We start from the raw sequence: 14,152 nt of genomic DNA, 5'->3' as shown, positions 1-14,152 counted from the left end.
GAAGTAGAAATGCCTCGGAAGGAAGGAGGAGACCGAGAGACGAGTGGCAAGTAAGACAAGTAGACAAAAGAGCCCGACTCGGGGAGCGCGGGGGGGGAAGGGTGGTGGGTGAGGGAGGTCTCCGGGTGAGGGGCAAAAGTATTAGAAAGGTGAACAAGGCCGCTCAAATAAGAATCCCTCGAAGGAAAGGCAGGGGAGCGCGCCCGCACATAGGCCAGACTGGGGAGGCCTAAGAAGGAACTGAGAGCAAGACTGTCAACGCGAGGGGCGACAGCCTGCTGAGTGAAAGGGGCCATCAGACACCCTAACAACTATCCTTTACTGAGCGCCTACTGTGGGTCACAAGCTGCGCTAGGCACTTTACAAATACCACCTCGCTGAATCTTCACAACAAACCCGCAAGGCAGGCATTATTATGATTGCCCCCATTTTATGGATGAAGAAACTGAGGCCCAGAGAAGCATAGGGGCTCGCTCAAGGTCACAGAGTGGGGGAATTGGGATTCGAACCCACGGCCATCTGGCTGCAGAACCCACGCGCAAAGCCACAGGCAGCAAGCCGGCAAAGGGGAGCCATTGGAATGTCTCCTCACCCCGCTCCCCACTCCAGGCCTAGCGCGCTCACCCGGACAAGGTTGCTGACTGCCGCCTGCACAGCGGCCACCGGCGCGGTGAGGTCAGGGATGGCTTTGCCGTCCACCTCGCCTTCCTCGTGCATGATCACCAGGTGGGAGATTTGCTGCGCCACCGGCTCCAAAATGCTCTCGATCGTGCGCGTATGAAACACCGGCATCGCGGCGGCAAGCAGGAGGCGGCGAACCGCTGGCTACAGAGAATTGGGAACGGCTGGGCCGGGAACCGGCAAAGAGACCGACTGCGAGCAGCAACTACGGAGTCGGGGCTTCCCTCGGCGTAACCAGCCCCGCGGGCGCCCCGCCCCCTCATGTAGCCGCGCCCAATGGCAGCACCATTCAGACCGGGTCCGCCACTCCTATTGGTCCCACTTCAAGATGCTCCGCCCTCGCTACCGCGCCGCCAAGAACCCGCCCCGCCCCCATTCCCAAGGGAGGGGCCTGGGATTGGGGCTGCGCCGCAGGGATTGCGACCGGATTCCGGAGCCCTAACGCCGGGCGCTCCTTATAAGGGCATGGTGGGAGCGGAGCGTGCGGCTGGAATCAGCAGCCCCGCCCCCAGGAGCCACCTCCCGCCAGGGCTCTGCAGAGCTCCGCCCCTCTGCAGAATCACCTCAGCGGGGCGGGGTCTCCTCACCTCCCGCGGCTCTGGAGTCTCAAGAGATCAGGGTCTCCCCGCCCCCTCCTCAACTTTTCCCTTCGCACAATTCCCTCAAAATACTCTTTCCATTTCCTCTCAGTAATACGTGGAAATACTTTTGGTAAAACATTCATATAACAGGAATGCACATGTAACATGAGTGTCCCATTCATTCACACACACACTCCACCCACTCCCTTCCTCAGAGATTTTCACTGTTAATAGTTTAATGTGTAGCCTTCTAGACTTTTGGGTATTCATTTTCTTGTACATGTATATTTTCTAAGTAAGTGGGATTAAACATTTTCCTGGAATTTGATATTTTTCCCCTTAATTAAAATCCCCTGGTTATCTTTCATCATTGATAAATATAGGTCTAACTTCATTCTTTTTTAATGGCTGCATGGTATTCCATTGCATTAAATCAAACAATTTAGATAACCAATTTCCTACTAGTGGACATTTAGATTAAATTCTGTTTGTCAGTATCAAAAAACAATTCTGCATGACCAGCATTGTGTTGTGCACGTGTGTAAATATCTAGGACAGAAACCTAGAAAGGAAGTAAAAATGAAAAAGTTTTATCAAAAGTTTTACATTTTGATACAACCAAATTACCTATTCCTCTCACAGCACACTTTATATTAAAGACATCTTGTGAATATATCTCTGATTCTCTTTCACCCAAACTTTCCCATTCCAAGGTAACACTTTCACTAATACCACCAAGCTGACATTCCTCAAGTCAAATGAAACTATTTCTCAAGGTCCCACATTTCCAAGAGGCTAAACTATGTGTGTTTTCCTGTGCAATTTTTGAAGCTATTTTTGTCTGGTAATATATATCCCCTATTTCTACTCTGCATGTTGCCAAATCCTGCATTTTTTTCTTCTCATAATATCATCACTGTTTGGCTACTACTTCCATATCCTTATAGGTAACAGAATTCTATATCTATTTTAAGCTAACATTTATTTATACTTTATAAGTTCTAGGCACTGTGTAAACCCTTATTCAAACTGAGGTATATGCAGTTTATACTACTTTATTCTCCCCCATTTTACAGATAAGGAAACTGAAGCTCTGTCGTTCATCTAAAGTTTCACCTAGGACCAGCGAAAGGTAAGGAAACCAAGCCAGGCATCTTCCCTTCCAATAGGCCTTCCTCCACAACCCTCAGCAGATGGGTGACCTCAAAAGACATCTTTACCTCAACACTGAGACTCACTAAGTAACTGGATCAAGGGAGGGAAAGAGACCCATGGCCACCTAACAGCTCTCAAACATGCTGTGGCCCTGATAGCTTGAGTTGGGAATGGCCACCATAATCCCTCACCCCTAGATGCTATGGGGAGCCCACATGGAATCCTGCCTAAGGCAGAACAGAAACCAGCTGTGGTCACTGGACAGGAGTGGGGAAGAAAAGGTTAGTGGGGGCAGGGGACCAAGAGGTTGGGGGAGCAGGCTGCCTAAAACCCATCCACAGGAGGTGGTGAGAGACAGGACCGTGCAAAAGTGGAGATTCCAAACCCCCGATGTGTGCTCCATTGTCTCATTGGACTTCTAAAATACAAACTCAAAGATAAAGTTGGGTTTTTTTTTTTTATTTTTTATTTTTTTTGAGAAAGAGAGAGAAAGAAAGAGAGAACGAGTGGGGGAGGGGCAGAGAAAGAAGAGGAAAGAGGATCAGAAGCGGGCTCTGCGCTGACAACCGATATGGGGCTTGAATTCACAAACCATGAGATCATGACCAGAGCCGAAGTCAGACTCTTAACTGACTGAGCCACCCAGAGGCCCCTCAAAGATAAAACTATAAAAATTAAGACAATAACCCACGAGCATTACACCTCAAATGTGAAGCTCTTATGAGTGCAGGGCCCTGTGCAACCACCCCGGCCTGTGAACCTGACCCTAGTTACACAGCTAGTAACCATGTTAGTCTGACCATGACTAACTCTTAATTACTAAACAGCTCACAGGAACTCCCTTGCCTGATGGATCCTCTCTTCAAAACTAATAACATTTTTGTCTAGTCTACCACAGCTACCAAAGCTGTTTTCTCTGCTTATTATCTCACGTAGTAATAGTAATATATGGGCAATGGAATTACATATGATCTTTTTTCTGTAATCCTTACTCTGCCCCCGCTTTAATAATTATATACTTAAGTGTAGTTTAACACTTTCTTCTGGCCCGTCTATTTCCTGCAAATCAGCAGCAAGACTCAGAGACTTAATCATGCAATAGACTTCTAACTGTAATATATCATCCCTGTCTCCAATTTTATACTCCAGGCTACTCCAGACTAACCATATTAACCTCCCTAAAATACCACATGGGATGTCCAAGCCACATGCTCCCCTCCATCCACATCCATGTCCACGTCTGTCCACCTCCTCCCCCACATTCATGCACACCATCCAAAATCCTCCATGGCAACTTTTAACCTATGTTAACGTCAACGTCCTCCACAGTCTGTGTTCAGACCAACCTCCTTGCCTTCTCCTTCCTCATCCAGACCCACAGAAAGGTGGGTTAAATAGTGCAAAGAGCACAAAGCTGGAGTCATCTAGAGTTCAAGCCATAATCCCAGCTTCACAATTCGATTGGGATAGAACTCTGACAAGTAGCTTTTCTTCTCTCTCCCTGAATTTCTGTGTTTGTAAAAGTAGAATGATACCATCCTTATAGAGCTGATGTAAGGATTGTTAAATGAATTTGTGTAAAGCACCTAGGAGACCCTCAGGAAAAGGGAGCTGTTACTATGATTGGAGCAGTCACAACAGTCACAAAATTGCTGGTGGAATTTTTCTTTTCAGCTTTTGCCTATATTTCTTTTCCAACTAAAACCTCTCTCTGGTTGTCTAAGTCTTATCTACTGTGGTAGGTAAAATTCTAAGATGTCTGCCTAGATTTCCTATCCCTGGTGTAATCCTCAGAACTGCAAAAGTAATGGATTTTATCTACATGGTGATGTTATATAGCACAGTTGACCTTAAAATAAGGAGATTATCCAGGAAGTCTGGCCTAATCACATCAGTCCTTTTTTTCTAAGTTTATTTATTTATTTTGAGAGAGAGAGAGAACACGAGAAGGGGAGGGGCAGAGAGAGAGGGAAAGAGAGAGAATGCCAAGCAGGTTCTGCTCTGTCAGTGCAGAGCCTGATGCGGGGCTTGATCCCACGAACCATGATCATGACCTGAGCTGAAATCAAGAGTTGGACGCTTGGGGCACCTGGGTGGCTCAGTCAGTTAAGTGTCCGACTTCGGCTCAGGTCATGATCTCACGGTCCGTGAGTTCGAGCCCCGCGTAAGGCTCTGTGCTGACAGCTCAGAGCCTGGAGCCTGCTTCGGATTCTGTGTCTCCCTCTCTCTCTCTGCTCCTCCCCCATTCATGCTCTGTCTCTCTCTGTCTCAAAAATAAATAAACATTAAAAAAAAAAAAGGAGTTGGACACTTAACCAACTGATCCTCCCAGGTGCCCATATTAGCCCCTTTAAAGCAAAGAGTTTGCTTCAGCTGGTCATGAGGAAGTTAAAGATTAGAACCACAGGAAGGATTTAACAAGCTGTGGATAGATTAAAGATGCAGGAGGTCACATGTCAAGGAATGCAGGCTGCCTCTAGGAACTGCAAGTAGACCCTGGCTGACAACAGGGAAATGTAGACCTCATTCCCACAGCTACAAGGAACTAAATTCTGACAGGTAGAATGATCTTGGGGGAGTGCCTGGGTGGCTCAGCTGGTTGAGCATCCAAGTGTTGACTTCAGCTCAGGGTGTGATCCCAGGCTCATGGGATTGAGCCCCTCCTCCACACCCAGTGTGGAGCTTGCTTAAGATTAAGATTCTCTCTCTCTCTCTCTCTCTCTCTCTCTCTCACTCTGCCCCTGCCCTGTTAACATGCTCATGTTCTTTGTCTCTCTGGAGAAGGAGAATTAGGAGGAGGAGAAGGAGAAGAATGATCTCGGAAACAGATTTTCCCACAGAGCCCCCAGATGAGAACTCAGTCCATTGGATACCTTGATTTCAGAATGTGATAATGAACACTGAACCCAGCCACACCATGAAGGACAAACATGTGACCTTTACAATTGTGAAATGAACATGAGTGTTGTGAGGTAACTTGTTACGTAGCAATAGAATACTAATGCACCTACCTTCAAGGTCTACTTCTTTTTTTTTTTTAATGTTTATTTATTTTTGAGAGAGAGACAGACAGACAGACAGAATGTGAGCAGGGGAGGGGCTGAGAGAGAGGGAGACACAGAATCTGAAGCAGTCTCCAGGCTCTGAACTGTCAGCACAGAGCCCAACACAGGGCTCGAACCCATGAACTGTGAGATCATGACCTGAGCCGAAGTAGGACGCTCAACCGACTGAGCCACCCAGGCGCCCCCAAGGTCTACTAGTCCTTTCTATATGACTTCCCACCACAAAACCCTGGCATGAACTATTTATACAAACCCTTTTTCCTTCTTAAAACTTATCACAATCGCCCTTTTATTACATGACCACTTTACATTTCTCTCCTATTACAGAGACTGCTAAATGTCCCCCATACTTGTTCTGCTCTTTCTCCACAGTAATAGAACCCCAGATTTATAGCTGGGCACTTAGCCACACTGTTCCAATTTGACACATGGCAAGTTACAAAGCTTTGGTTTTCTCATCTCTAAAATAGGGATAGTAATCTTTTGGACCTTTTTTAATAGAAAGGACTTAGCACAAAATCAGCACGAGAAAAACATTAACAAAGGTCAATTGACAGCCTACATTAGACTAAGAAACTAAGTCACAAATAATGTGGCGAAGACCATGTTGTCATGTACCAAGCAGGAAGAGATCACGATAAGGACCTAAGGATAAAAAAGAGTTTATGGGACAGTGAAATCAATGTAGCTGCAAAGGAAGAATTTTGGTTAGGAAGGCACCTAGAGGTGGCAGCATGTTCTGGGACATGATTAAATTATAGTAGCTACCCTTATGCACAGGAGAGTACATTCTAAGACCCTCAGTGGATACCTGAAACTGCAGATGGTATCGAACCCTATATACACTGTTTTTTCTCCTATGATAAGGTTTGATTTATAAATTAAGCATAGTACGAGATTAACAACAATAACTAATAATAAAAGAGGACAATTACAACAATATACTATAATAAAAGTTGGCGACTATGGTCTTTCTCTCAAAATATCTTGCCATGCGATATTCACCTTTCTTCTTGTGATGCTCTAAGATGATAAAATGCCTGCATGATGGGACAAATGAGGTGAAGGACATAGGTGCTGTGATGAAGTGTAGGCTGCTATCGCCCTTCTGATGTCTGTCAGAAGGAAGAGCAGCTGCTTCGGGACCACGGTGGACTGTAGATCACTGAAAGCCCCCAAGTTGAAGCTTTGGATGAGGGGGACTAGTGTCCTCAGACTAAAGTGAATGTTCACATGGCTCAAAGATAAGAATGAAAAGATAAATTTCCACAAGATTATAACCTGCAGAGGTTAAGGACTGTGTGACATTTGCTCGTGGTTGCAGCTGGCTCAACATCGCTCTGCCATATAATTAGTCTGAAGGCCACTAATGACAGGGTACATTGTAAGATATGTAAAAATTTAGCATTTCTCGGTAAAAAAATAATTGAGGAAGAGTTTTATTTTTAATGTTTATTTATTTATCTTGAAAGAGAGGGTGGGGGAGAGGCAGAGACAGAGTGACAGAGAATCATAAGCAGGCTTCACACTGTCAGTGCAGAGTTGGACATGAGGCTTGAACTCACGAATTGTGAGATCATGACCTGAGCCGAAATCAAGACTCGGACGCTTAACTGACTGAGCCATCCTGGTGCCCCAGAGGTAGAGTTTTTGATGATGGCAATTATTTCACACAGTGCCCCATGGTATGGGAAGCTTTAAATTCTTCTAAGTCCATAGCAGTTCTCCAGGTTACATGAAAAACAAGAAGTACAGCTCTCTTTTATTACACAGACTGGGAAATTGAGACATAGTAGCAACTGTCAGTATGAATACAATATGTGGAAATTTTAATCAGGGAGAGAGCTGGGTATAAAATCTAAGTCTTCTGTATTTAGTTGTTTAGTTTAGTTTCTATGCTGTCCTCCTAATTAGTTTTCGGACTGCTCTATGTCAGTTATGGGCATGAGGATTGGCTTATACCTTCTCAATACTCTCTAGTATACTTCACGCCCGCTTTGGTAAATCTACAATTTACACGCCACACACTGCATCCCCCAACTCACACAGATGTACCTTCTCTGTTTATACCATCTCACCAACCTCTTCCCCACACTGTCCCCACATCAGAACCACACAGTGGCTCAATCAGTAGTTCTTCCTTTCTTCCCCAAATGCTACATGTACACCACACTCCTCCCTCCACCCCCACCCAAAACCACAACCACTTCCCCCATCACTTTGAAAACAGCAGGGCTCTTCTCTTTTCTTCTTTGTTACCCTTAACTTTATTGAGGTATAATTAACAAAACATGCACACACACACACACACACACACACACACACACACACAGACATATATGCTATACAATGTAGTGTTTTTATATATATTCATACTGTGAAATGATTACTACAATCAAGTTATTTCACACATTCACATAGTTACCATTTTTTCTTGTGAGAATACTTAAAATCTACCCTTTAGAATTATACAATACATTATTATTAACTATAGTTATCATGCTTATGTTAGGTCTCTAAAACTTATTCATTTTATAACTGGAAGTTTGTACCCTTGACAAACATCTCCCCATTTCTCCCACTACCCCCCACCCCCTGGTAATCACCCTTCTTTCTTTTCTTTTTCCTTTTTTTTTTTTTTTTTTTTTACTTTTTAAAAAAATTGGAGTACAAATGTCTCTTCAAGATGTAGATTTCATATCTTTTGGATTTATAACCAGAAGTGGGATTGCATTATCCAAAGAAGATATCTAAGCGGACAACAGGTATGTGGAAAGGCACTCAACATCACTAATCATCAGGGAAATGCAAATCAAAACCACGTTGAAATATCACTTCACATCTGTTAGGATGGTTATTATCAAAAAGTCAAAAAATAGTAAGTGTTGGCAAGGATGTGGAGAAAAGTGAATCTTTATTCCCTGTTGGAAATGTAAATTGGTACAGGCATTATGGAAAACAGGAGGGAGGCTCTTCAAAAAATAAAAAATAGAACTATCTTATCCTGATCTTTTCCTTTATTCACCAATTTTTTAAAAATTCAGTATGGATTTAAATCATTTTCAGCTTCACATTTTTCCAGTGTTCTCACTTTTTTATTGCACTTCAACCTTCTACTCTGTGAGAAAGCTACAGAGAAGGTTATTAAAAATTACGTAAAATTTCAGCTCCCAGAGATAGCTACTAATAACATTTTAATATATTACCTTTCAGGCTTTTCTCTGCCCGTATATATTTTTATGTGTGTGTTCATTTTTTTCTCAGACAAATTTTTTACTGAGATAATTTACGCACCATAAAATTTACCCTTTTAAAGTATAGTGTTCAATTTTTATTCCTGCTATTTTCACCTCAACATTATTATATCAAGAACATGTGCTCATGACATTGAATATTCTCCAAAACTTTATTTTTTATAGTTTATAGCCATTTTAAAGTATGCAAGAATCATATTTTATTTAAACATCTTCTTATTGGACATTTAAATTGTCTCCAACTTTTCATTATTGTAAATAATGCTTTGAAAAATAGTCTCGTATTTTTATTTTTATAGACATAGAATTATTGTTTTAACACATTTTTACTTATGAGAGGGGCAAATGCTACTGTTTGCCTACCCAATAGACATTCTCTCCTTCATCCTTAGTTTGTAGAATCTCATAGTTTGGAGAGGTGTATTAGTTATCTATTGCTGTCTATAAACTACTCCAAAACAGGAGCACCTGGGTGGCTCAGTCAGTTAAGAGTCAGGCTTTGGCTCAAGTCATGATCTCATGGCTCATGAGTTCGAGCCCCATGTTGGGCTCTGTGCTGACAGCTGAGAGCCTGAAGCCTATTTCAGATTCGGTATCTCCCTCTCTCTCTGCCCCTCCCCCAGTCATGCTCTGTCTTTCTCTCCTTAAAAAGAAATAAACATTATAAATTACCCCAAAATAATCCTTTATTCTCTCTCATGTTTTCTATGGCTCAGGAATTTGGAAGTGGCTTGGCTGGGAAGTTCTAGCTTAGAGTCTCTCATAATGTTGCAGTCAGCTGGGGTCATCTCCAAAGCTCCTTCAGTCACATGTTTGATGCCTAGACTGGGAAGATTAGAAAAAGTGGGGTCTTACATGGTAGAGCCTTTCAAAAATCCCTTTCTATTTCGAGGCACCTGGGTGGCTTAGTTGGTTAAGCATAGGATTCTTCATTTTGGCTCAGATCATGATCTCATCATGAGATCAAGCCCCTCATCAAGCTCTGTGCTGGGTGTAGAGCCTGCTTAAGATTCTCTCTGCCTCCCTAGACCCATCTCCCACTCATGCTCTATCTTCTCTCGAAAGAAAGAAAGAAAGAAAGAAAGAAAGAAAGAAAGAAAGAAAGAAAAGATAGGTGCCTGGGTGGCTCAGTCGGTTGAGTGTCCGACTTCCGACTTCGGTTCAGGTCATGATCTCATGGTTTGTGAGGTCAAGCCCCGCGATGGGTTCTGTGCTGACAGCTTAGAGCCTGGAGCCTGCTTTGAATTCTGTGTCTCCCTCTCTCTCTGCTCCTCCCCCGCTCATGCTCTGTCTTTCTCTCTCCTTCAAAAATAAATTTAAGACAAAATTAAATTAAAAAAAGAAAGAAAGAAAAGAGAGAGAGAGAGAGAATCTCTTTCTATATCTATGTGGTCCCCCCACCATTATCTCTCAAACATGCTTACTTCAGGGTAGCCAGACTTCTTATATAGGACTCAGTACTTCAAAAAGCACATCTCTGAAGAGATCAAGAGCAAGGCAGAAGCTGTATCACCTTTTCTAACTTAGTCGTGCAAATCACAAATATCATCTCCCACCTGAATCGTACATATATAGGCCCACCCAGATTTCAGAAAGAGAACATGAACCTCATTTCTTCCTTGATGTAAAAGTATCAGTCACATTTAAGGAGACATTTGGAAAATCTAACCTGCCAGAAGAGCAAAAATGCTCAGAGAAGGTGGAACCCTACCCAAACCTAAGGGATGAACTATGCTTTGTCTAAACCAATTATGGTAATCCCACTCTTTATTGTTAGTATAAAAGACACTGCTAGCTGTCCACCTAAAATGTATTTATCCTTCCTCCTATCAGAACCCAGCTAAACATACTAAATTACCCAAGCTCTCCTGCAGCTAGGATAGCCAAGTGATAAATTCTGCCTTAATGAAACTAAGCTAAGAGATCTAGTAAAGCTTTCATTTTCCTAATGTAAGTCCTTGCCCCTTTCTGATACACAAGAATGTAGCTCCAGGGATAGTTCTCGACAGGCATGGGCCAATCAATACTGTCTATCCACCTGCTCATAGTGTTTGGTTCAGGAATAAGTATTTGACTCAATTTGGCCCAACATGAGAAAGAGTGACTCTCAGGTCTCAGGTGTAGGAGCTACCAAAGACGTGCTTTCTTTTTCCTTCAAGGCATGATATGAAAGTAGGAAGCATCTGCAGTCATTTTTATTTCATTAGGAAAAAGTTTGGAGCTCTGGGGAACACCACAGGAGCTTGAATTTGAAGGCAACACCAAGAAGTGAGAGAGAGACAGAGAAATTTGTCTTCAGTGAAATTTTTATTTTGGACTCAATCCTCACCTAAAGCCAGACTGACCTCAGGATTTTTCATTTACTGAATATATTGGTCAGGGTTCTCTTGAGAAACAGAGCAAGTAGGAACCAAAGAGATTTATTATAAGGAATTGGCTCATGCCATTATAGAGGAAGACAAGTCCTAAGATCTGCAGGATGATTGGCAATCTTGAGACTCAGGAGAAGAATGTTTTAGTTCTAGTCTAAGTCTGAAGGCCTGAGAACCAGGAGGGTTGATGGTGTAATTCCTGTCAAAGGGTGACAGGCTCAAGGCCCAGAAAAAAAACCCTGTTTCACTTTTAGTCCAAAGGCAGGAAACAAGCTAATGTCCCTGTTGGAATTAGTGAGGAAAGAAAGAATTCTCTCTTACTTGGGGGAGGGTCACTCTTTTTGCTTCATTCAGGCCTTCAATTGATTGGATGAGGCCCACCCACATTAGAGGGCAATCTGCTTTACTGAGTCTACCAATTTAAAGGTTAGTTTCATCCAAGAACACTCTCACAGAAACACTCCAAATAACATTTGACCAAATATCCAGGCACCCCATGGCCCAGGCTAGTTGACACAAATTTAACCAGCACACTGAGCAAATTAATCCCTCTTGTGGTTTAAAACAGTTTGATTTGGGTTTTCTTTCACTTGCAACCAAAAAGGCTACATTGATATAGGGAATCTACTCTGTGCCAGACTGTGCCAAGTGCACCAAAACAGTAAGACAGACCTTCCAGTCTAGCAACATATGTAGGAAGACCACTGCTTTTTTTTTTTTATTTCTTTAAGTAATCTTTATGCCAAAAGTGGGGCTCAAACTCACACAACCCTGAGATCAAGAGTCACACATTCCACCAACTAACCCAGCCAAGTGCCTCCAAACCGTTGTGTTTTTTTGTAAAAATGGTATTAAAAGATAACATTCAGATGACCGCAAGTTGGTTGACATCTTGACTACAACCTCATAAGAGGAAAGACCCTGAACCAGAACTACCCTGATAAGCTACTCCTAAGTCCTTGACCCACAGATATTTTTCTGATATAGTAACCATTTTTGTTGTTTCACAGCATTAAGATTTCAGGTATTTTTTTACATAGGAATAGATGTATAATATGCCCCTTCCACAAACATATCCACTAATCTGACCTTTATCATCATCAGAAGTTAGCTTTACCTGTTCTTGAAATTTATGTAATTGAATTCATACAGGATACACTCTTTGTTCCTGGCTTCTTCCACTCACTGTTATATCTGTGAGATTCATCATATGCTTACATCTAGAAATAGTCTGTTCTTTATTATTGTTGTATAGTATTTTATTTCATAAATATACCAAAATATATCTTTTCTACTGTTGGTGGAAATTTAATTTTTTCCCACATTTTGATTATATAAATAAAACTTCTATGAACAATCATATATGTCTTTTGGTTGGACACATATATACTCATTTTTCTTGAAAGCCACTTGAAAAACTGTTTTAATGTTTATTTTTGAGAGAGAAAGAAAGCGCCAGCACATGCAAGTGAGGGAGGGGCAGAGAGAGAGGGGGGAACAGAAGATCTGAAGCAAGCTCTGTGCTAACAGCCGAGAACCCCATGTGGGGCTCGAACTCAGGAACCATGAGATCATGACCTGAGTCAAAGTTGGATGCTTAACCGACTTAGCTACCCAGGTGCCCCGTGGAAGCCATTTTTAAAATGTAATATTTCTGGGATGCCTGGGTGGCTCAGTTGGTTAAACATCCAAAAGCCCCATATTGGACTCTGTGCTGACAGCTCAGAGCCTGGAGCCTGCTTCAGATTGTGTGTCTCCCTCTCTCTCTCTGCCCCTCCCCCACTCACACTCTGTGTGTGTGTCTCTCTCCCTTTCAAAAATAAATAAATGTTTTAAAAAAATTTTTTAAGTAATATTTCTTGCTTCCAACTTTCCTATACTACTGCTTACTCTGATATTTTACTTATTAGCCTCTCCTGCTGTTCTTTTGAAAATGACTGAAAACTCAACCTTATCTTTTAAACATTTCCAAACAACCTTTATTTTTTTTTAAGTTTATTTATTTATTTTGAGAGAGAGAGAAAGAGCACACGTATGCACACAAGCACAGGAGGGGCAGAAAGAGAGAATCCCAAGCAGACTCCATGCTATCAGTGCAGAGCCCAACATGGGGCCTAAATCCATGAACCTTGAGATCATGACCTGAGCTGAAACCAAGAGTCAGATGTTCAATCAACTGAGCCATCCAGATGCCCCTCCAAACAACATTTAATTTGTAAATTTTAACTACTTATAATGGCAAAGGAATAATCAGAGGACATTGTTTTCTTAGCTGTGTGGAGAATGGGTTCTTCCTATCTCCCTCATTCCCATGGGTTTTTGTAATCCATCAAAAAAGAACTTTCAGTCCTCCTAGATTCTTATGCACAGAGAACTTCTTTCAGCAATATTTTTGCAGATCCAAGAATTACGCTGTGAGTAAAACTACTACATAACAAAATTGATGAATGGCTAATTTTTGCATATGCCAGCAATTCTCAAACTTTTTGATCTCAGGATCTCCATATACTTTTTTCTTTTTTAGGACCTCTGTATATTTCTTTTTGTTGTTGTTGTTTATTTATTTTTGAGAGACAGAGAGAGATAGAGCATGAGCAGAGGAAGGGCAGAGAGAGAGGGAGACACAGAATCTGAGGCAGGCTTCAGGCTCCGAGCTGTCAGCACAGAGCCCGTCGCGGGGCTCAGACTCACCGACCACGAGATCATGACCTGAGCTGAAGTTGGATGCTTAACCGACTAAGCCACCCAGGCACCCCTAGGACCTCTGTATATTTCTAAAAGTTATTGAGGACCCCAAAGATCTTTTGTTTATGTGATTATATTTATCAGTATTTACTGCTTTAAAGAAATTGATAAAACTTTTATATATTTATTAATTAATTTTTAAAAATAATGATAAACCCATCATGCATTAACATAAATAACATATTTTAATTGTTTTTATTTTAGAGAGACAGAGAGAGAGAGCTGCAAGCAGGGTAAAGGGACAGAGGGAGTGAAAGAACCCCAGGCAGGTTCCATACTCAGCATGGAGCCCAATGTGG

The 14,152-nt window shown here is 42.2% G+C and overlaps 1 protein-coding gene and 1 long non-coding RNA gene across 5 annotated transcripts in view; one reads left to right on the top strand and one right to left on the bottom strand.

The window, feature by feature from the left end:
* Positions 1–960, bottom strand: part of VCL (vinculin) — a 110,446-nt gene extending 109,486 nt beyond the window's left edge. The window contains exon 1 of one of the 2 annotated variants that reach the window (XM_045439665.1): positions 625–960. In XM_045439665.1, coding sequence (XP_045295621.1) covers positions 625–792 — 168 coding nt within the window. In that variant the 5' untranslated portion in view covers positions 793–960. The remainder of the gene's footprint in view (positions 1–624) is intronic. The other variant, XM_045439664.1, reaches the window with a different exon arrangement.
* Positions 1–14,152, top strand: part of LOC123577416 — a 74,721-nt gene that overhangs the window by 41,162 nt on the left and 19,407 nt on the right. For all 3 annotated transcript variants that reach the window (XR_006701832.1, XR_006701830.1, XR_006701831.1), the window contains one exon: positions 2,339–2,394. This is a non-coding gene — a long non-coding RNA (uncharacterized LOC123577416). The remainder of the gene's footprint in view (positions 1–2,338; positions 2,395–14,152) is intronic.

This window comes from Leopardus geoffroyi, chromosome D2 (genome assembly GCF_018350155.1).
Source record: "Leopardus geoffroyi isolate Oge1 chromosome D2, O.geoffroyi_Oge1_pat1.0, whole genome shotgun sequence".
Classification (NCBI taxonomy): Eukaryota; Metazoa; Chordata; class Mammalia; order Carnivora; family Felidae; genus Leopardus; species Leopardus geoffroyi.
The sequence above is the reverse complement of the archived record's forward strand: the minus strand, read 5'-3'. Positions and strand labels throughout refer to the sequence as shown.